Source organism: Oncorhynchus mykiss, chromosome 5 (assembly GCF_057628025.1).
Source record: "Oncorhynchus mykiss isolate SJ-2025 chromosome 5, ASM5762802v1, whole genome shotgun sequence".
NCBI lineage: Eukaryota > Metazoa > Chordata > Actinopteri > Salmoniformes > Salmonidae > Oncorhynchus > Oncorhynchus mykiss.
In genome coordinates, this window is record NC_143026.1 from 65962501 (window position 1) to 65986674 (window position 24174).

At 43.8% G+C, this 24174-nt stretch overlaps 1 protein-coding gene across 7 annotated transcripts in view; it reads left to right on the forward strand.

Moving 5' to 3' along the window:
* tle2a (TLE family member 2, transcriptional corepressor a) overlaps positions 1–24174 on the forward strand; it is a 48405-nt gene that overhangs the window by 128 nt on the left and 24103 nt on the right. For all 7 annotated transcript variants that reach the window (XR_016496240.1, XR_016496239.1, XR_016496241.1 and 4 more), the window contains exons 1-2: positions 1–546; positions 23185–23324. The exon at positions 1–546 is cut by the window's left edge and continues 128 nt beyond it. Coding sequence is in view for 4 of the 7 variants with exons in the window: in XM_036978076.2 (XP_036833971.2) it covers positions 523–546; positions 23185–23324 (164 nt within the window). In the remaining 3 variants the exon portion in view is untranslated. The remainder of the gene's footprint in view (positions 547–23184; positions 23325–24174) is intronic.

The window sequence follows — 24174 nt, forward strand, 5'->3', positions numbered from 1 at the left end:
AACAACTCATAGCATTGAAGATCAGGCGAGGATCAGAAAAGGAGGGAGTGAGAGGAAAGCAAAGCGAAAGGAGTAGGCTAGTATAGAGCAACCAACGAACGAGACAAAAGAGACTGCATTGAATGTGGTGGTTTCCGTCTCGGAAGCCACATAATATAGCCACATTTTCTCTTTATTCTAGACGGTGAGAATACACCGGGGAGGGGAGCATTTACTTGAAGAGAAGGTGAAATTCTACTCTTTCGAAGTGCGTAGTCACGAGGACTCTAAACATCTAGTCGCGGACTGGGTGCATCTTTACTACATCGAGTGTTCTTTTTCTGTGGGTTGGAGATCGACCAGAACAAAGGGAGTCTTGAGCAAGGAGTGAGTGAGCGAGCCGAGCCCCATTAGTCATTACCGCCTCTGAAACCAGGCCAAATGCGTCTCTGAAAGCGACAATATACAGTTTTCTCAATTTCTGTCCGAATATTTTTGCCCATAAGAGGAAGAAGATTACAAAAACATCAATCGGCGCCCAAAATGTTTCCTCAAAATCGACCCCCGGTAAGTAGGCTAATATTAACGTGTAACATTCGGTAATGGCTCTCTTCCAGCTATTCTATAAAGCCACAGCGATCCAGAAATTCTTATTAAACCCTTGTTTGTCTATTGAAGAGAGTTTATTTGAAAACAGTGAAACAACTTGAGTAAGAATGCATACAGAGGTGCCATAAACTTACTACATGAGGGATTGTTACATTGTGTCTCTTTGTCATTGTATCCATGCTATTTGTATCCAGAATTCCTTTGTGGTCATGTTTGTCAAAAAGTAACACATGCTGCAGTATTGTAAACCCTTAGTCAATCTACGTTTAACATTTCAACGATGGGGGGTGTAAACTGAATCCGACATAGGTCAAATATGGGTCTGTTATTATCCACACTAAGCAGAGGGGATTTATTCTGTCAGAATTTGGCAATTCTCAAAACAAGCATTTTTGTGAACCTCCCTGTGTGCACATTTTGGCCTCCTGTTCTTGGTATTACCTTTTCAAGTGTCAAATTAGACCATTCTACCTCGAGTTATCCCAAAAGCTATACTGTACTGGTCTAGGTTTGTTTGTCCTTTCCACACTCAGCAGTCTATTTGAGGGGTGAGTCAGCTATAGGCAAGGGCTTGGGTTATTGACACTTACTAAATGACCTACTCCAGTAAAGTGTCACTTATTGTTTTCAAGAATTCATTTTTCTCTCTTGCATTCATCTCATTGCTGGTTTGTTTGCTTTTGATTGTTTGATTTGAACACAAGTATCTGGCAGTCTATAAATGAGGCCTGGACACCCATTATTAGGAACTGCAATCTGAATTGACTTTGAATTGTTAACTAAATATTTGTGCTATAAGCTCAGCCCATGTCACATTATGTGTAAAACAAAATAGTGTTCTGGATGTACCAGTTCTGTGGAATCAGTACAACATTTCAACAGGCAGGAGGGCAAAAACACTGTACATGCCATTCATATAAAGTAGCCTATCAAAAAAAGCTCCTATTTTAAAACCGAGTAACCCTTGTTCCTCCCTCATGCCACCATATACCCCACCCTGGGGGAGAGTGCTTTCACATTCATGTCCTCCTAGGGATGGAGATTAAGCTGCTAAGTATGACGCCATGGTCAATGGTCAGAGGCAGAGGTTGATGGGGCACCATTGTCCTTAGAACACATGTAGGCTAAGTTCTGACCTTTTCCCGTAATGCCATTTATAATCAATGAAACCTTGTACTTTGATAGTAGTGGGTAAAAATGAATTCTACAAGTTATTTTGATTGGAACTCTTTTCCGCTGCCTCCTGAAAGGAAATTCTATCTCTCCAGATTGTTTTCTCTCCATACCATGCCCATACCATGCCCATAGTACCCTAACAGAACAGATCTATACAGACCTTGTGTTCCCCCAGCCCAGCCAGCTGTGCAGCTGACTGACTAGGAGAGAACTCAACAGAATGTGGGGCTGTGGTTCCAATCCCTCTCATCCACCAACTCCGCAGTCCACAATACATCCCCCGGGAAGCTAGCTACCAACCACAGCTCAAATATATGGTTATGCATCCTGGAGGGGGAGAGAAAGCACGGGTTCGGTTTCAGTTCAACCACAACCGACTTGAAACACTGAAAGCTTGTCGCTCCAAAGTCATTGGCTTCCATTAAGGCCTGTTTTGGAAGTCCCAGGGAAACTATATAGTAATTTTATAGATGATTGTTTCTCGAATTCCTTGTTATGTGGAACACATGGTAGTGGGTGTATTTCGCTACACCCGCAATAACATCTGCTAAATATGTGTATGTGACCAATAATGTGATTTGATGATGTGACAGAATATACAGCCTGAAATGTGCGTTCGGTCTAGTCGTTTTTTTAAAAAAGGTCTCAAAACCTTGTTTTGTCTGAGGGAAGCCATGCATGAAGTTCAATTGATCTTTAGGTAAACACCTGAGATGCAGAAGTCTGAAACCTTCTTCCTCATTTGGTTACATAGCAGTGAGCCATTGATTTGATAACCTTTGCTGTGGTGGGCAGACTGCTTAGTGTAGTCTGACATTGGTGACCAGCTCCACCTTGCAGTTCCTGGAAATCAGCATAATGCGGACTAGTAGTAGAGTTATCAGCACTGCTGTCCTCAATGCTTAGCATCCAGTTCCCTTTAGGTCAGATCACTTAATAAAACACAGCTAGGTCAATGCTCCACTACACAGGTCAGGCTGTAGAGTGTAGATGATCTACCATCACACCTAATGATTAAGAGATCTGTCACTCAGTCACAGGAGAGGAAATCTGGCCTCCTGAGGGTTTGAAATCTGAAAAACCCATCATCACCTCCACCGGCTTCGAAGCTCCCTAATAGTGCTTCGGGGCATTTCCATGTAAAAGGAACCATGAGCACCAAGGCATTTCCATGTTAAAGGACCCATGAGCACATACAGTTGGTGTCAAATGAAAGCTGAGTATATTGTTTGGAAAGTATATATACCCTTTTCAACCATTTTCCATCCCAAACAATGTCATGAGCATTGCTTTGATTTCTGCCCAAACAGACTAAAAAGGTTAGTGAAGACAACTAACATCAACAATTTTATATTAGTTTTGCACAAATTATTTGCCTTATGTAAGTTTTAAGAAATATTGCCTGGTGTAAAGTCAGTCTGTTACCAAAAAAATAAAATAAGTGAGCCTCCACCCCCAACCTTCCACCCCATTCCCCCAACCCTACCCATCCAACATGTCTCCATCCATAACCCCAACCATCCCACATGTCTCCATCCAACATGTCTCCATCCAAAACCCCAACCATCCCACATGTCTCCATCCAACATGTCTCCATCCATTCCCCAACCATCCAACATGTCTCCATCCATAACCCCAACCATCCAACATGTCTCCATCCATTCCCCAACCATCCCACATGTCTCCATCCAACATGTCTCCATCCATAACCCCAACCATCCCACATGTCTCCATCCATAACCCCAACCATCCAACATGTCTCCATCCATTCCCCAACCATCCCACATGTCTCCATCCAACATGTCTCCATCCATAACCCCAACCATCCCACATGTCTCCATCCAACATGTCTCCATCCATTCCCCAACCATCCAACATGTCTCCATCCAACATGTCTCCATCCTTTCCCCCAACCCCACCCATCCAACATGTCTCCATCCATAACCCCACCCATCCAACATGTCTCCATCCATAACCCCACCCATCCAACATGTCTCCATCCATTCCCCAACCATCCCACATGTCTCCATCCATAACCCCAACCATCCAACATGTCTCCATCCAACATGTCTCCATCCTTTCCCCCAACCCCACCCATCCAACATGTCTCCATCCATAACCCCACCCATCCAACATGTCTCCATCCATTCCCCAACCATCCCACATGTCTCCATCCAACATGTCTCCATCCATAACCCCAACCATCCCACATGTCTCCATCCAACATGTCTCCATCCATAACCCCAACCATCCAACATGTCTCCATCCAACATGTCTCCATCCTTTCCCCCAACCCCACCCATCCAACATGTCTCCATCCAACATGTCTCCATCCATAACCCCAACCATCCCACATGTCTCCATCCAACATGTCTCCATCCATAACCCCACCCATCCAACATGTCTCCATCCATAACCCCACCCATCCAACATGTCTCCATCCAACATGTCTCCATCCATAACCCCAACCATCCAACATGTCTCCATCCATAACCCCAACCATCCAACATGTCTCCATCCATAACCCCAACCATCCAACATGTCTCCATCCATAACCCCACCCATCCAACATGTCTCCATCCATAACCCCACCCATCCAACATGTCTCCATCCAACATGTCTCCATCCATAACCCCAACCATCCCACATGTCTCCATCCAACATGTCTCCATCCATAACCCCAACCATCCCACATGTCTCCATCCAACATGTCTCCATCCATAACCCCAACCATCCAACATGTCTCCATCCATAACCCCAACCATCCAACATGTCTCCATCCATAACCCCAACCATCCAACATGTCTCCATCCATAACCCCAACCATCCAACATGTCTCCATCCATAACCCCAACCATCCAACATGTCTCCATCCATAACCCCAACCATCCAACATGTCTCCATCCATAACCCCAACCATCCCACATGTCTCCATCCAACATGTCTCCATCCTTTCCCCCAACCCCACCCATCCAACATGTCTCCATCCAACATGTCTCCATCCAACATGTCTCCATCCATAACCCCAACCATCCAACATGTCTCCATCCAACATGTCTCCATCCAACATGTCTCCATCCAACATGTCTCCATCCATAACCCCAACCATCCAACATGTCTCCATCCAACATGTCTCCATCCAACATGTCTCCATCCAACATGTCTCCATCCATAACCCCAACCATCCAACATGTCTCCATCCAACATGTCTCCATCCATAACCCCAACCATCCAACATGTCTCCATCCAACATGTCTCCATCCAACATGTCTCCATCCATAACCCCAACCATCCCACATGTCTCCATCCAACATGTCTCCATCCAAAACCCCAACCATCCCACATGTCTCCATCCATAACCCCAACCATCCAACATGTCTCCATCCAACATGTCTCCATCCATAACCCCAACCATCCCACATGTCTCCATCCAACATGTCTCCATCCATAACCCCAACCATCCAACATGTCTCCATCCATAACCCCACCCATCCAACATGTCTCCATCCATAACCCCACCCATCCAACATGTCTCCATCCATAACCCCAACCATCCAACATGTCTCCATCCATAACCCCAACCATCCAACATGTCTCCATCCATAACCCCAACCATCCAACATGTCTCCATCCATAACCCCAACCATCCAACATGTCTCCATCCATAACCCCAACCATCCAACATGTCTCCATCCATAACCCCAACCATCCAACATGTCTCCATCCATAACCCCAACCATCCTTTCCCCCAACCCCACCCATCCAACATGTCTCCATCCAACATGTCTCCATCCAACATGTCTCCATCCATAACCCCAACCATCCAACATGTCTCCATCCAACATGTCTCCATCCAACATGTCTCCATCCATAACCCCAACCATCCAACATGTCTCCATCCAACATGTCTCCATCCATAACCCCAACCATCCAACATGTCTCCATCCAACATGTCTCCATCCAACATGTCTCCATCCAACATGTCTCCATCCATAACCCCAACCATCCAACATGTCTCCATCCAACATGTCTCCATCCATAACCCCAACCATCCCACATGTCTCCATCCAACATGTCTCCATCCATAACCCCAACCATCCCACATGTCTCCATCCAACATGTCTCTATCCATAACCCCAACCATCCCACATGTCTCCATCCAACATGTCTCCATCCAAAACCCCAACCATCCCACATGTCTCCATCCATAACCCCAACCATCCAACATGTCTCCATCCAACATGTCTCCATCCATAACCCCAACCATCCCACATGTCTCCATCCATAACCCCAACCATCCAACATGTCTCCATCCAACATGTCTCCATCCAACATGTCTCCATCCATTCCCCAACCATCCAACATGTCTCCATCCAACATGTCTCCATCCATAACCCCAACCATCCCACATGTCTCCATCCATAACCCCAACCATCCCACATGTCTCCATCCATAACCCCAACCATCCCACATGTCTCCATCCATAACCCCAACCATCCAACATGTCTCCATCCATAACCCCAACCATCCCACATGTCTCCATCCAACATGTCTCCATCCAAAACCCCAACCATCCCACATGTCTCCATCCAACATGTCTCCATCCATTCCCCAACCATCCAACATGTCTCTCTAGCAGCTAGGGTTGCTTGTCTGCCACACCTACCCCTGTACTGTACTGAACTTTACTCTATTGTACTGAACTCTACTCTACTGTGCTTTACTGGGCTGTACTGTGAGTCCAAACTTGTGAAACAACTCTATGATCTGTACAGATTTGGTCTTATTTGGGGTTGGAGCTCATTACAATAATAACCCGTGTCAAATAATACCTAAACATGCGAAGGAGGATATTACATATTTCTACCTTTGTGTACCTATTCAGGATGCATCACCATGACATTCATAATGATGCATTTCAGTGTAGTACACATCAGGGACCAATGATGTCATTCTGTTACCATCGTTCTGTTACCAGGTGTTAGTTAATTTCACTTGCTGTAGTTCAATAACCAAAATAGTTATTATTATTATTATTATTATTTTATTTTTTTACTCTGTGTCACATCGTAGCTGACATCTTTGAATGAGTTTCAGAAAAACTTGATCACATAAAACTAATGGAGATTTTACCAACATTCTTTTACCAAACTTTACATCGGCACTGTGTTTTTATTAAAGGCTCAATGCAGCCATTTGTTATAACAATATCAAATAATTTCTGGGTAACAAATAAGTACCTATCTGTAATAGTTTCGATTTAAAATGGTCAAAAATAAACTATAGCTTTTCTTTTTTTTTTGCAAAAAAAAATAGTTTCTGAAGCAAAAATGTTGCTAGGACTGTCTGGGAGTGGTCTGAGTGGGGAGGGGAAAGCTAGCTGTTATTGCCTGATAGGTTTGGAACTCTTTGTTATTGGTCTATTGACCATTTATAAACTGGGTGGTTCGAGCCCTGAATGCTGATTGGCTCACAGCTGTGGTATATCAGACCGTATACCACAGTATGACAAAAACATTTTTTTACTGCTCTAATTAGGTTGGTAACCAGTTTTATAATAGCAATAAGGCACCTCGGGGGATGTGATATATGGCCAATATACCATGGCTAAGGGCTGTGTCCAGGCACTCTGCGTTGCATCATGCATAAGAACAGCCCTTAGCCATGGTATATTGGCCATATACCACATCTCCTTGGGTGGTATTGCTTATATGTACCACCTGGTGATGTCACCAGGCAAGCCAAAACTCCCACCCATACAAACCTGTGTAGATTCTATTTTCAAACAGCAACTATCAGAAAATAAATTCACACTTTTACAGTGTTTGGTTTCATCAGCCGTTGTAAAATATTTAACAAAACACAGGAAAACAGAATTTTGACTGCACTGGGCCTTTTTTGTTTGGAAATTTTATTTGGAAATATTTAAAAGTAGTCATTGGCATCCATAACCCCAACAGAGATGGCCGCCTCGCTTCGCGTTCCTAGGAAACTATGCAGTGTTTTGTTTTTTTACGTGTTATTTCTTACATTAGTACCCCAGGTCATCTTAGGTTTCATTACATACAGTCGAGAAGAACTACTGAATATAAGATCAGCGTCAACTCACCATCAGTACGACCAAGAATATGTTTTTCGCGACGCGGATCCTGTGTTCTGCCTTTCACCCAGGACAACGGAATGGATCCCATGCAGCGACCCAAAAAAACGACTCCGAAAAAGAGGGAAACGAGGCGGTCTTCTGGTCAGACTCCGGAGACGGGCACATCGTGCACCACTCCCTAGCATCCTTCTCGCCAATGTCCAGTCTCTTGACAACAAGGTTGATGAAATCCGAGCAAGGGTAGCATTCCAGAGGGACATCAGAGACTGTAACGTTCTTTGCTTCACGGAAACATGGCTCACTGGAGAGACGCTATCGGGGGCGGTGCAGCCAGCGGGTTTCTCCACGCATCGCGCCGACAGAAACAAACATCTTTCTGGTAAGAAGAGGGGCGGGGGCGTATGCCTTATGGCTAACGAGACATGGTGTGATGAAAGAAACATACAGGAACTCAAATCCTTCTGTTCACCTGATTTAGAATTCCTCACAATCAAATGTAGACCGCATTATCTACCAAGAGAATTCTCTTCGATTATAATCACAATCGTATATATCCCCCCCCCAAGCAGACACATCGATGGCTCTGAACGAACTTTTTGACTCTTTGCAAACTGGAATCCATTTATCCGGAGGCTGCATTCATTGTTGCTGGGGATTTTAACAAGGCTAATCTGAAAACAAGACTCCCTAAATTTTATCAGCATATCGATTGCGCAACCAGGGGTGGAAAAACCTTGGATCATTGTTACTCTAACTTCCGCGACGCATATAAGGCCCTGCCCCGCCCTCCTTTCGGAAAAGCTGACCACGACTCCATTTTGTTGATCCCTGCCTACAGACAGAAACTAAAACAAGAGGCTCCCACGCTGAGGTCTGTCCAACGCTGGTCCGACCAAGCTGACTCCACACTCCAAGACTGCTTCCATCACGTGGACTGGGACATGTTTCGTATTGCGTCAGATAGCAATATTGACGAATACGCTGATTCGGTGTGCGAGTTCATTAGAACGTGCGTTGAAGATGTCGTTCCCATAGCAACGATTAAAACATTCCCTAACCAGAAACCGTGGATTGATGGCAGCATTCGCGTGAAACTGAAAGCGCGAACCACTGCTTTTAATCAGGGCAAGGTGACTGGTAACATGACCGAATACAAACAGTGCAGCTATTCCCTCCGCAAGGCTATCAAACAAGCTAAGCGTCAGTACAGAGACAAAGTAGAATCTCAATTCAACGGCTCGGACACAAGAGGCATGTGGCAGGGTCTACAGTCAATCACGGACTACAAGAAGAAATCCAGCCCAGTCACGGACCAGGATGTCCTGCTCCCAGGCAGACTGACTAACTTTTTTGCCCGCTTCGAGGACAATACAGTGCCACTGACTGTACTCTATATCATCGACTGCATCCTTATGTAATACATGTATCACTAGCCACTTTAACTATGCCACTTTGTTTACATACTCACCTCATGTATATACTGTACTCGATACCATCTACTGTATCCTGCCTATGCTGCTCTGTACCATCACTCATTCATATATCCTTATGTACATATTCTTTATCCCCTTATACTGTGTATAAGACAGTAGTTTTGGAATTGTTAGTTAGATTACTTGTTGGTTATTACTGTATTGTCGGAACTAGAAGCACAAGCATTTCGCTACACTCGCATTAACATCTGCTAACCATGTGTATGTGACAAATAAAATTTGATTTGATTTGAAAGTAGTCATTGTGTGTTGAGTTGTATGGTTTGTTTAACTTTGCAATCTATGGTTTTACAAGTGAAATATTGGGAGTCATTCTGTTATCGTGGAATTGCACTTCATAATCAGTCTTTATGTACATGTATCCCCCTCATCCTCTGAGGTCCAGTAAATATGCCAGCAGGCTCCTGGAGTTCTGTTGGCCCAGTCAGCAGATCCTCCTGCTCTCCCATCAGGCCCTGATTGATCTAGGACTCCCACTGGGCTGATTCTGGAAGGATCCGCTTCATCAGGGCTGGGCTGGGGAGGGAAGGGAAGGGCTGTGGAAAGCAGGGAGGCAGGCAGAAGGACAGAGGGAGGGATGCCTTGCCCCCCCCCCACAGACCCAGCGTGAGTGCGGCACTTCCTGTAACCCAGCTTGCTTTAGCTCTTTATTTCCAGTGTTGTCCTTGAGAGGAGCTCAGCTATCGATTAGACGGCCGCCTGCCTGCTAGTCACAGCCAACAATTATCCTGCACGAGAGAGAGAGCAATGGAAAGGTTTCTGGCCTAGGTTTACACCAGTTCTGGAAGTGTGGAGTTTAAGTCTGGACCATGGAAGGAACAAACAGGCTGTGGGTGGGCTACCTAATGAAGGAAGGCACCTACAGCAATTTACACAGCTGACAACCAAACTGTTCTGCAGTGCTAATGAACTATGACAGCAGGGAAATTTGAATAACGAGATTTCAGGAGGCGGCGGGGGGAGGAAGAAGAAGAAGAAAGATGTGTGGCGCTAATGAAACGGGTGCCTAGCAGCCCTCTCCTAACTGAGAGAAGAAGTGATAGAGATTACTGGGGCATTTCTCTCACTTACTCACTCACGTCCACAGCAGAGCAGAGAGATGCTGGAGGTTGGGATCAATTGTGAGTGTGTGCGCTTATGTGTCACTGCCAGTGAGGTGCTTTAAAATGCAAATAACTGGTTTGTTGTTGACAATCATATTTGAATAATTTGATATGAGGCTTGAACTTCAAACGCTTTCTGCTAGGACAATAAATTGCCATGTTTCACGGTTGTTATGTTTAGTCCCTAGGGGATGCTTGAGTGGTGGGGGGTGGAGGGCGGTGGGGGGCTGCTTCCCTTCTATGGTTCTCAGCTGGTGGACTGGGTTAGGTTAGATCTGTCATGCCTTCCTTTCCAGTACTGTGTCCCCAGAGACAGACAGACAGACAGACAGGCAGTGGCCCAGCAGAATGGGAGCATGGTGGGTGTTTACTCGTAATGATCTGCTCTGTGGGAAAGCACAGTGTAATTAGCAGGCTGGTTCATTGGCTAGACTGGTTTACAGTTCCCCTGCTGTAGGAGAGTGGGTGGAAGACTGCTGTGCCTAATATAGGACAGACAGGAAGGCTTGCTTCTTTGCTTCAGTCACCTTATGGGGAATCATCAAGTAGAATACTTATAATATAGTCAAGCTACTGCCTGGTTACCTATGAGGCCATGGTAATACTCCTAATTAATTACCCAAAACCGTCAAATTCGTTCAGCCACATTGTTTATTACCACATTTACATCCACAGTTTTTATGCACGTAAAGCCATACCGTATCACGCTGGCTGTGATGGAAACAGGACGTTTCAGTACGATTTTACAAATGCCCACAGACAATTTGTTAGTTCAAAATGGTGGGATCTTTTTATGTTGAACAAATTATGTGCTGGAAATTCCTTATAAATAAATATTGACATAATAACAGTGGCGGAAAAAGTACCCAATTGTCATACTTGAGTCAAAGTTAAAGATACCTTAATTGAAAATTATTCAAGTGAAAGTCACTCAGTAAAATACTACTTGAGTAAAAGTCAAAGTATTTTGTTTTAAATATACATAAGTATCCAAATGAAATGTAATTGCTAAAATATAGTTAAGTATCAAAAGTAAATTCCATATATTAAGCAATCCAGATGGCACCATCATTATTATTTATTTTTTACTGATAGCCAGGGGCACATCCAAACTAAGCATGTATGTTTAATGAGTCTGCCAGATCAGAGGCAGTAGGGATGACCAGTGTGGTTCTCTTGATAAGTGTGTAAATTGGACCATTTTCCTATCCCGCTAAGCATTCAAAATGTAACAAGTACTTTTGGGTGTCAGGGGAAACTGTATGTAGTGTATCCGATTATAAGTACCTTGGCATCATAATGGATTCCATACTCCTTTTAAAAAGCAGATGAAAAAGGTAACTCAAATAACCAAAGTCAACCTAGCTAATTTCCAATTATTAACAAAATTGTTTGACTACTGAGGTAGCAAAACTGCACTTCAAATCTATGATTCTCTCCCAATTAACATACTGCTTGACTAGTTGGGCCCAAGTTTGCTGTACAACTTAAAACCCATTCAGTCTGTGTACAAACAGGCTCTCAAAGTGCTTAATAGGAAGCCCAATAGCCATCATCACTGTTACATCCTCAGAAAGATCTTGAATACACTGATGCATGTCTTTGTATTCAAGATCCTAAATGGCCTAGCTCCCCTCCACTCAGTACTTTTGTTAAACTGAAAACCCATACCCATGGCAGCAGATCCACAAGGTCTGCCATGAGAGGTGACTGACTAAAGGTGCTTTTCCTTAAGGGAACTAACTATACAATCTGCTTTCTCTGTGAGAGCTTCCCATGTCTGGAACGCACTGACACCAGAGACACACACAACTGCATCACCTATCACACCTTAACAAAAAACACAAAGACATGGCTAAAGGCCAATCAGACTTGTGAACATAATCTTAGCTGTGTATTGCCTCTTTCCACGTCTGTTGTCTGTAGCTTGTGAGGTGTGGAAACACTCTGTTGCTTTTATGTGTTTTGTTGCTTTTTGTGCTATTGCTCTATCTACATGCTACGTGTTGCTTGTCCTATGTTGCTCTGTCTACATACTACGTGTTGCTTGTCCTATGTTGTTCTGTCTACATGCTACGTGTTGCTTGGCCTATGTTCTGTCTGCATGCTACGTGTTGCTTGTTCTATGTTGTTCTGTCTACATACTACGTGTTGCTTGTCCTATGCTGTTCTGTCTACATGCTACGTGTTGCTTGTCCTATGTTCTGTCTACATGCTACGTGTTGCTTGTCCTATGTTCTGTCTGCATGCTACGTGTTGCTTGTCATATGTTGCTCTGTCTGCATGCTACGTGTTGCTTGTCCTATGCTGTTCTGTCTACATGCTACGTGTTGCTTGTTCTATGTTCTGTCTGCATGCTACGTGTTGCTTGTCCTATGTTCTGTCTGCATGCTATGTGTTGCTTGTCCTATGCTGTTCTGTCTGCATGCTACGTGTTGCTTGTCCTATGCTGTTCTGTCTGCATGCTACGTGTTGCTTGTCCTATGTTCTGTCTACATGCTACGTGTTGCTTGTCCTATGTTCTGTCTGCATGCTACGTGTTGCTTGTCCTATGTTGCTCTGTCTGCATGCTACGTGTTGCTTGTCCTATGCTGTTCTGTCTACATGCTACGTGTTGCTTGTTCTATGTTCTGTCTGCATGCTACGTGTTGCTTGTCCTATGTTCTGTCTGCATGCTATGTGTTGCTTGTCCTATGCTGTTCTGTCTGCATGCTACGTGTTGCTTGTCCTATGCTGTTCTGTCTGCATGCTACGTGTTGCTTGTCCTATGTTGCTCTGCATGTGCTCATTGGGACCGAGGTAGAAAATTAGCCAGCTGGCTAAAACCAGCACTTTTACTGAAATGTTGATTAATGTCCACTGTCCCTGTAAAAATAAACTAAAATCAACTCAAGTAAAAGTTTTCAAAAATATATAAATACCCCCCCAAAAACAACTTAAGTAGTACTTTAAAGTACATTTACTTAAGTACTTTACAACACTGCATAATAACCATCATATCAAAGAAGAACTTGGAGTCATGCGACGACATGTGTGTGGTCCTCCCACTACGACTCGAGAAACCATGCAGTTTATTCGGCTACATATGAAATATGTTACGATGACCTTCACAAGGTGGTGAAAGTGCGAAGTGATGCGCTTGATGCTTCTTTCCAATAAATTGAGGGTTTTATTCTGATGACATGATGATCAATGCTTTGCTGGCGTTTGACAAATTAAAATTATCTTGCTCTTTTGTCCAAAATAATCTCATCATGTAGGCTATACCTGCACTGTATCTGTGAGCTGTTGGCTAGAGCACACCCGCCAATAACAGAGTGGGCATATTCGCTATATATCTTAGCATTTTTTGTGACAAACCCATCTGTAGAGTTAAATGCACTTGTATTTTTATTCAGTACGTGCTAATTTAACCGTAAAAGAATTTTTTTTATGTGCACTACCTCATCACGCACAGACTTCTATGCACAACAAGTCAATTTGATGAAAATACATCTCTGGTGGGATAATGTGCATATTTTATTTGTGTGGAATTTAGAATATTCGCATGAAAATCTATCGCCAGTTGGTTGGAAACCTGTCTTATGTCCGACAGAAATCATGTGATATTTAGGAAAATAATGAGCGGTCTGGCCTTTAAATTAGGGATGCACGATATATCGGTGAACATATCGGTATCGGACGATATTAGCTAAAAATGCCAACATCGGTATCAGCACGATGTCTAGTTTAACGGCAATGACGTAATGACGCCACGTAAAATTTTGCGCTATACATGCAACACAACATTCCTAAACTAGCCCACAATGTCTGCTGTGTGGAACGAGCAGTCAACAAGGCAAGCAGTCATTTGAAAGAGTAACAACATTTCAGCAAGACAACTCAAAGGCGAAATCCATTAAAGCCAAGATAAATGAATTCATTACCCTTGACAATCAACTGTTCTCTGTCGTGGGGGAAGTTGGCTTTCGCCGAATGGTCAAGCACCGGTACACACTACAAAGTGCTCTATTTTTCAGATGTTTCCCTACCGGAGTTACACATTAATAGCAAATTATAAGGCATAATTTGTTCGACCGCTACTTCTGGGGTAGGTAGCCTTAGCTTGGTACCTAGCTAGCACCAATACTACCAGCCTGAAAACAATGACCAGTAAAAACTGCAGTCATTTTCATTATTCTTAGCAATGATTTGGGAATCCTTGTGAGTAAGTATTAGCTAGGTTGCTACTTGTTGTTCACCTTTTGAAATTGAGCTTCAGTTCATGAAAATAAATAGCCAGCCAGCTACTTAACCCTGTTGCACAAAGCTAATGCTATAAGTGGCCAGCTACCTTCATCTGGCTAGTGAGGCTCGACAGGACAGGGTTATGTGTTGTGATGCTAGCCACAATAAGGATTAAGGACAATAGTGAAATTTGCGGTTTGCCTTCAAAATAAGTGTAATTGACAGTGATGCAAATGAATACAAATAGTAAAATTATGCCATACTTTTATTTTGAAGGCTATAGTTGATGGCTATATTAATCCAATAAGAACTGTCTTATAAATTAGGGTTATTTTAGGTGAAGACACCTAGCTATATAGTTAGCTAGCTAACTATATAGCTACTGAAACATTGCTGTTTTGCTATGTTTTTGGGGAGGAAACATTGTTTGCATCCATGAGCTAGCTAGCTTTTTTTATGACCAGCACTGTAGGTGTGCGAGACAACTTTACCAGCATCATAGCATACGTATCGACGAATCGTTGTGACACATCAAATACGGGTGATAGAGTAATCAATGTGTAATAACTACGCAAAAAATGTATGAACGCGTTAAATTATTATGTGATGTGCAGTCATAATCAGGTTCTGATTGGTCAACAAGATTATTTGACACGTCAAATAGTGGTAAATCGTTTTTAAAAATTGACACGCAAAGACTCAAACGGCGTTCCATAGAAATCCTGGTTGAGAATGAAACGACTGAAAAAATCAACAATGAAAAAGCACAGCAAGTAAGTGAAAGAAATAGGTTTTGATTATGTTTTACTGGTAATGGGGACATGCGTAAATGCCAGCAAAATAAAGTTTTGGTCAGTGTGATGTGTGTGTAACCTTTTATTTAACTAGGCAAGTCGGTTAAGAACAAATTCTTATTTACAATGACGGCCTACCCTTGCCAAACCTGGACGACGCTGGGCCAATTGTGCACCGCCCAATGGGACTCCCAATCAAAGCCGGATGTGATACAGCCTGGATTCGAACCAGGCACTGTAGTGACGCCTCTTGCACTTAGATGCAGGGCCTTAGACTGCTGCATCCGTGTGTGTTAACTATTTAACTTTACTAGAAAGCTTAAAAGGCCGCTAAAATTCTTCTAAAATTTGGAGTCATTGCAAATCAATTTGTGCCACTTGTGTTGCCTGGAGCTTGCGAATGGATTTAATAAATAGCCTGTAACCTCAGTTTATTGTTGTTGTTGTAGCCTTGTTATTGCGCAATTATTAATGGGTATGTTTAGTTAATGAAACTGGAAGTTATCGATTTTGATCATGGTCACTGTTCTATCGTATTGCAGATCAGCTGTTAGAATGCATTAGGTTGACAGTAACAGTCAGATTAGGCTACAGGTAAAAAGAACCACTGGCTGTTGTTGACAAGCATAGGCCCACTCAGTTCATATCCATATTATTCATATTTGATTCAGTGATTGAAATTACGACCCCATCCTCGGTAGCCTATTCCAGCAGGCTATTGGGCAACAGAAGCACTGCTTACTGTGAAAATCGCATCGCTATTCATGTCGAATGTCAATTAGAACTAAGCAAGCTGCTGAATCGTTCATCTTACATCTTGCCTAGGCTACTGTGTGTAGGTTATCTGAAGTGAGATTTAGGCCTAAGGGGCTATAGGCCACCTGCATCTAGCATACCAAACCATGGAAAAGTTGAATTACAATCATAAACCCAGTGTTTAGTCAGTAGGCCTAGCCTATGCCTATTGAAAGGACATGTCGATCTCCCAAACTGGCCATTTATAACAGGTTCTAGTCGTAACTCTGGAACATAATAAAGGGACAGTTGCCAGAAAATAGTCTAACATTTGTTTTTTAAAGTTTTAATAAGGGCAAATTATTTTATTTTGTGGCAATCAAATTAGTTTATTAGTCACATTTAGCTCGCAATAATTATTTTGATGAAAAACCGAATTTTGCATCTTAGGTCGTTAAAGTTAAATCGAGGTTCCTTCTTAATCCGGTCGATAACGTTACAGAAAAAGGGTTTATTGGCTAACTGGCAACTCTTCTTTTGCTGCGAAAACATTTTTTGGGGGCTAGTTTTCAGGCCTTGTGGGCGAGTTTGAGTAGTCAACCCTGCATGCATGGAATGCCACACTTAGTTCCATAGCGAGAGTGTGTGTGTCCTTTGTGTATCTCTGCGCATGTGTGTGCCTGCATGGTGTTTTTTTTTCTCTGTGCATGTCTCCCTCACTATCTGTGTACGTGTGCGTGCGTGCGTGCGTGTGTATTAGCACGTAGGCCTTTTTAATAGCAGCCAGACTCTCTATATGAAGCATCGGTAGTTTGCTGCCCTGCCAGCCTAGCTCCAGTCCAGCGCAGTCCTTCCTGGCTGGGAATCATGTCAACCGGATGGCCCTGTTGGGCTTCCTCCTGCCTATTTAAAGGCCCATTGTAGACGATTTAGGCCTGATTTAGAGCCATTACGGTCCCGAGATGCCTCCACCTCCCCTCTCTTCCATTCCACCTCTTCACTCCTCTTTCCCACCACTCTACCTTTCCCAGCCTGGGCCTGATTTAATTACTACATTATTGATTTATATAATTTATTTAAGTATCATACACCTACCGTTGCCCAGCCCACCTGGGTTTACAAGACACTACTGAACAAAATAACATTTAGCAAATTCTGCCCATACAATTGCTGAGCCCGACCAGGGCAGATTACAAGGGGACTCAGGGGAAGGAGGTGGCTGATCAGATGGCAGCCTGACTCTGCCTATGGCTTCTTTACAGGGATGGTGCCCTTTAGCCTCTGGACCTGAACTGTACTGGTCTTCCTGGCAGGATGGAAAGCACATGGCTGTTTTTGAGCTCGGCACATTCCCTGCCTCCCTATAAGGCTCAACAGAATCAGTTGGAGTAATCAGAGGGATTGTATTGTACTGGAGAATAAATGTAGAGTTGAAGAGATCACTGTCTCTATCTGTTTGCCTGCCTGCCTGGCTGGGTTGGTGATTGAGTAATCCCATGGTGGCCAGGTCTACAGTGTGACCTCTGACATCGCACACTAAATCAGAGCAGCTGACCAGCGAGGTAGAGGGGTCAGAGTCATCTGACTGACTGCTAATGAAGGGCCAGCTCTGCTCCGCAGCGCTCTACTCTTTCATGTTGTTGTTTCCATGAGGGGCCACAGGGGTCTGCTGCGTGCCTGCATGTATCTACTCTGACGTTGGCCTGAATCATAACAAGCCCTCTGCTTAGAAGCCAGAATGGCTGATGTTAGCAGAAGCCAAGGCAGAAGTTTCCTGTCTTAATACATTTCCCCCATCGCTGAGCGTAACTACACTCCACTGCTGGGTCAGCCTCGATCCCACACTCCCCCATTTCTGTCTGAGGGAGGCTCTCTGCACCTGTTCTTTGGAGCACGCACACACTGAGGTGAAAAGCAAAAAAAAAAGGGAGAGTGGAAAATGGAGAGTTAGAGAGAGAGAGAGAGAAGGGCAGTATTCTCCCTCCCCTCCCTCTCCTCCTTCCACAAAATGGCCTTGGTGCTCTTGTTCCTGAGGCTCCTTTCTCTGGCCTGTGAAGAGTAATTGGGGGGTGTGTGCGAGAGTGAACGAGAGACTGCGTGTGTGCCTGTGTTCTGTGCCTGTATGTGTGCCCCTGCCTGTGCTCTGAAAGGGAGTATCTGGCCAGCAGATTGAGTTGGATTGCAGGCAGGCAGGGGAGAGGGGCTCGTTAGAGGCTGAACAATGAGCAACCCCTCTCCTGAACCTCAGTGGACCCGCTCAGTTTTGTTCTCCCCACCAGACTTAGCACTGCTTCCCCCCCCCCCCCTCGCCCCCCACATACCCTCACAGACCTGGACTCTCACTGTCACTCTCGCACGCATGTACATGTACGCTTATACAGTGGGGTCAGAAATTATTGACACAATTGTTAAAGATGAGCAAAAATGACTCAAATAATACATTCAAATACTGAGCTTTATTGTATGCACAGAAAATGGGGAAATTATTTTTACTAATACAATTGCTCAGAGAGATTTTGTTTAACAAGTAATGTATTTTTGTTCTCAAAGGTACAGGTCAAAAATTAACACCTGTTTTCAATACCTTGCAAAACCTCACCTTGTGAGGATAAGCAAATGGCCACCAGACTATTACATTGACCCCCCCCCCCCCCTCCATTTGTTTTGTACACTGCTGCTAGTCGCTATTTATTATCTGTGCCTAGTCACTTCACCCCTACCTACATGTACAAATGACCTCTAACCTGTACCCCCGCACAATGAATCCGTACCGGTACCCCCTGTATATAGTCTCGTTATTGTTACTTTATATTATTTTTTTTCTTTTTTAAATGTTATTTGGTAAACATTTTGGTAAACTCTTCTTGAACTGCACTGTTGGTTAAGGACATTTCACGGTGAGGTCTACACTTATTTTATTTGGCGCATGTGACAAAGTTTGATTTGATAATGGCAATGAGCCTTTTTCTAAAATGTTTTATGAGATTGGAGAATACATTCTAGATCCTTGATTTCCTTCTGTCTGCGCTTATGAGCGGACCTCTTCAATTCAAACCACAGGTTTTCAATGGGGTTCAAGTCCGGAGACTGAAAGTTGATTTTTGTGGTCAATTAATGAATTGTGAATTTTGATGTTTGACATGCTGGAGATCCACTTGTGGCCAAGTTTCAGCCTTCTGTAATGCTGAGCGATTAGTGCTTTTTAAAGTTTTATCAGTTTTCGGTTTGTTCTTTCTTCGGACATTAAATGCACTATGTGAGTTGAATGCTGTAATAACACAATGAATAAAAGTCCCATCATGGTAGTGACTGTCCATTACTTCTTATCACTTATTAACCATCATTTATTCACATCACTTTAATAAAATATTTGTTGTGTATATTTTGTTTTATTTGATGACTTATTTAATTCCAAGTCATCTCATCGCTATAGAGCTGCTGTCTGGAAAAATCCCTATTTTAGTAGTTCTTCAACGTAAATAAGGCAGAATTGTATTACTGCTGAAGACCAACTATCAACCACTCATGTACTTTCAGGTAGAGAGAGCCCCGCAATGCAACTCTCACACGTTCTATCTTGGTCAATGAGGTCTCAGTGTTTGTTCCACACAGACCAAGACCAGACTAGTATGGATTATGGTCATTGTAGTTAGTGTAGCATTGGAGATGTGGTAATTATGTAGAATATTGGCCTATTAAACCCACCACTAGTATGCGTGGCCAAAAAGCCCCATTATCATTTAATCTGACCATAGCACCGTTACCAATCCAAGTGCCAATGACCTTTAGCTCACTCCAGGTGTTTACATTTGATGGGTGACATTAAAAATGGAGCACTTTGGCCATGCACATCGGTGGTGAGTTTTGTGTCGAAAAAAGGTGCATACGCAGGAAATAAACCAATACCTAATGTCAAATATTATAGGGGATCTTTGATGTTATGGGGCTATTTTGCATCCACTGGTTCTGGGGCCCTTGTTAAGGTCAATGGCATGAACTTTGCCCAGTACCAGGATGTTTTAGCCAAGTGGCAACAAGTAGATATTCCATCAAGACAATAACCCCAAGTACACACTTGAACCCCACTGAAAATCTGTGGTTTAAATTGAAGGGGGGCCGTCCATAAGCGCTGACGAAGGATGTCAAGAATCTGGATAGATTCTGTATGGAGGAATGTTATCCAATCTCATGAAACATTTTAGAAAAAAGCTCAGTGCTGTTATCCTCACAAGGTGAGGTATTGAAAACAGAGGTGTCAATGTGCTTTCGACCCCTACCTTTTGAGATTTCTTTTTTTTAGTAAATAAGAAATCTTTCTCTGAGCAATTTGTAATAGCATAAAATAATATAATTTCCCCTTCGTTTTTGTGTCTTTATCAAAGGTGTCAATTTCGGACTCCACTGTGTGCATGTACACTGAGTGTACAAAACATTAGGAACACCTCTTCCATGACAGACTGACCAGGTGAAAGCTATGCTCCCTTTTAGATGTAACTTGTTAAAGCCACAGGAGACAGGTTAAATAAGGATTTTTAAGCATCAAGACAATTGAGACATCGATTGTTATGTGGGGCAATCCGAGGGTAAATGGGCAAGACAAAAGATTTGTGCCTTTATATAAGGAATTGTAGTAGGTGCCAGGCGCATCGATTTTGAGTGTTAAGAACTGCAGCGCTGCTTGGTTGCTCACACTCAACAGTTTCCCGTGTGTATCAAGAATAGTCCACCACCCAAAGGACATCCAGCCAACTTGACACAACTGTGGGAAGCATTGGAGTTAACATGGGCCAGCATCCTTGTGGAATGCTTTCGACACCTTGTAGACTCCATGCCCTGACGAATTGAGGCTGTTCTGAGGGCAAAAGGGGGTGCAACTCAATATTTGGAAGATGTACATGTACACTACCGTTTAAAAGTTTTGAGTCACTTAGAAATGTCCTTGTTTTTTTTTAAAGAAAAGCACTTTTTTTGTCCATTTTAAAATAACATCAAATTGATCAGAAATGCAGTGTAGACATTTTTCATGTTGTAAATGACTATTGTAGCTGGAAACATTTTTTTAATGGAATATCTACATAGGCATACAGAGGCCCATTATCTTATCAGCAACCATCACTCCTGTGTCCCAATGGTACGTTGTTAGCTAATCCAAGTTTATCATTTTAAAAGGCCAATTGATCATTTGAAAACCCTTTTGCAATTATGTTAGCACATCTGAAAACGGTTGTCCTGATTTAAAGAAGCAATTAAACTGGCCTTCTTTAGACTAGTTGAGTATCTGGAGCTCAAAATGCCCAGAAACAAATAACTTTATTCTGAAACTTGTCAGTCTATTCTTGTTCTGATAAATTGACTATTCCATGCGAGAAACTGAAGATCTCATACAACCATGTGTACTACTCCCTTCACAGAACAGCGCAAACTGGCCCTAACCAGAATAGAAAGAGGATTGGGAGGAAGCTTAATTAAATAGTACCCGCAAAACACCCGTCTCAACGTCAACAGTGAAGAGGTGACTCCGGGATGCTGGCCTTCTAGGCAGAGCTGCAAAGAAAAATCCATATCTCAGACTGGCTAATAAAAATAAAGGATTAAGATGGTTAAAAGAACACAGACACTGGACAGAGGAACTCTGCCTAGAAGGCCAGCATCCCGGAGTCGCCTCTTCACTGTTGACATTGAGACTGGTGTTTTGCGGGTACTATTTGATGAAGCTGCCAGTTGAGGACTTGAGGAGTCTGTTTCTCAAACTAGACACTAATATACTTGTCCTCTTGCTCAGTTGTGCACCGGGGCCTCCCTTCTTTCTATTCTGGTTAGAGCCAGTTTGCGCTGTTCTGTGAAGTTTATGTAGACATGGACACACTCAGTGTCTCATGCTAACATGCATACCTGTATGCTTTTTGTGGTGCTGTGCAGGTCCACACTGCAATCACATGCAGGACCCAGTGCTGAATACATTCAGCATGTCCTCTCTCTCGACCTCTCCCTTCCCCAGTTATCCTTCTCCACCAGGGAATCCAGCAGAATGAACAAGCCTTGTACTTCATTTGACTAATGTCTAATGCTTCTGCATAGGGCACACGAGTGGAGCTAACCCACTCAATTATTTCCTATACACACAAACACACACACACATTGCCTCTCCTCTGTCCTCATCTGTAGCTTTAGCATCAGGGCAGTGGGGTGGGCCTCCATTGACAGAGAACCAGAGAGACAGACAAGAGAGCCACTAGCCCAGCGGTCAATCCCTTTGTCTGGCTGTCCTGCAGCATTACCCCTTAGGCCCTGCTAACTAATTGCTCAAAGTCCTGCAGAGAGGGACCAGAGAGGAGGGCCAGGCTGTTGTGGGTACCACCCATGTGCTCTGATGGGGTGTCCCCTATTCTCCCACTGTCTTTTCCTTCCTTTCTTCCAACCCAGACTTAAACATTAAACAAGTGTCTTAATCTGGTCAAGAGCCCCTTGTTCCCCTCTCCCTCCTGGTGTCCCTCACATATCTGGCCCTGACACTTTTTTGTCACATCACAATGGTTCTTGACTCCCCTGGTTTCTGTACAGTCTCTCCCTCATCTTCCCTCCCCTCTCTGTGTGCAGATACATACCACACACGCCTCTGTGTCTTTCAGCTCTGTCCTTCAGCTTCAGCTCACTCATCATGGCTCTCCAACTCACTCCCACTGTTCCCCATACAATCACATCTCTCATAGGACCCCCCCCCCCCCCCCCAACACACAATTATTGTTTGGCACTCATCTGGTATTTGATTCATACATGAAGGATGTTGACCTAACTTGGAATGTAAACATGCAGTGATAAAATGGGTATGCGTATACCATTTCTGAGAATCTGAGAACATTGCCAAATTACTGCAAAATATATTAAGTATATAGTGGGTGTTGTCTGAAAGATTTTCACACTTTTTACAATTATATGCTCATAGTGCTTATTCTTTTTCTGCACAGGCACCTCTCCAGCCACCCCCTGGGTCCTCGGCGTCAGCAGCTGCAGCTTCGGGAACCCCCCAGGCCCTGAAGCTCACATACCCAGAGACCCTGGACCGCATCAAGGAGGAGTTCCAGTTCCTCCAGACCCAGTACCACAGGTACATAACCTCCCCTAGTAACCAAAAACACTGCAGCCTTTTCTCTCTCTCTCTGTGTGTGTGTGTGTGTGTGTGTGTGTGTGTGTGTGTGTGTGTGTGTGTGTGTTAGCTTACAGGGGCCACCAGTGGTTGGAGAACCGCTTACCATCTTATTAGGCTTCCATGACAAGAAGCGAACGTGGGTTGGTTATATACTAGATCTGTTCTAGAACGCCCACAGACCTCAACCTCAGCTTTTTCTAAGTGGGAAGAAGGAGATGTGAGAGGGACAGCAAAGTACATTGGAGAAAGGGGGCCAGGGAAAGGAAACAGAAGGAACCACAACAATGGATGGAGGCTCATAGGCTTTCTTCATCCTTTAGTTTGTAGATGAACTGGAACATGAGTCTTTCTATGTGTTTATGGGTTTCAATGCTTTGCAAAAGTTCTTGGCGTAGTTTGCTGGGCGTTAGGAGGGGGGGCTGGTGCTCTGTTGTTGGGGGAAGGAGTTTCAGAAGATTGAGACTTCACAACAATACAAAAATGTGTGTGTATCCGTGTGTGTTTGATGTGTGTGTCTTCCTGTATGTCTCTGTATCTGTGTGTTTGATGTGTGCTCTGATGTTGAGGAATGTAGCCAGAGAAGGCCTGAATAGCTTTGACTGTGGGACTCTAGCTGGCTGTTGCGTCTCAGCCTGACTCCCAGCCAGCTCTGCTCTACCTCCCTCTGTTCTCTTGGCATACCTTCACACAGTCCCCCACTTTGATTCGACCAGCCAGAATTGGCTATTCCACCCCCTCCCCCAGCTAACTCCTATTGTATGGCCCCCTTTCCCCCACCCTCCACTCCTCCCCACCAAGCCTCCAGCTC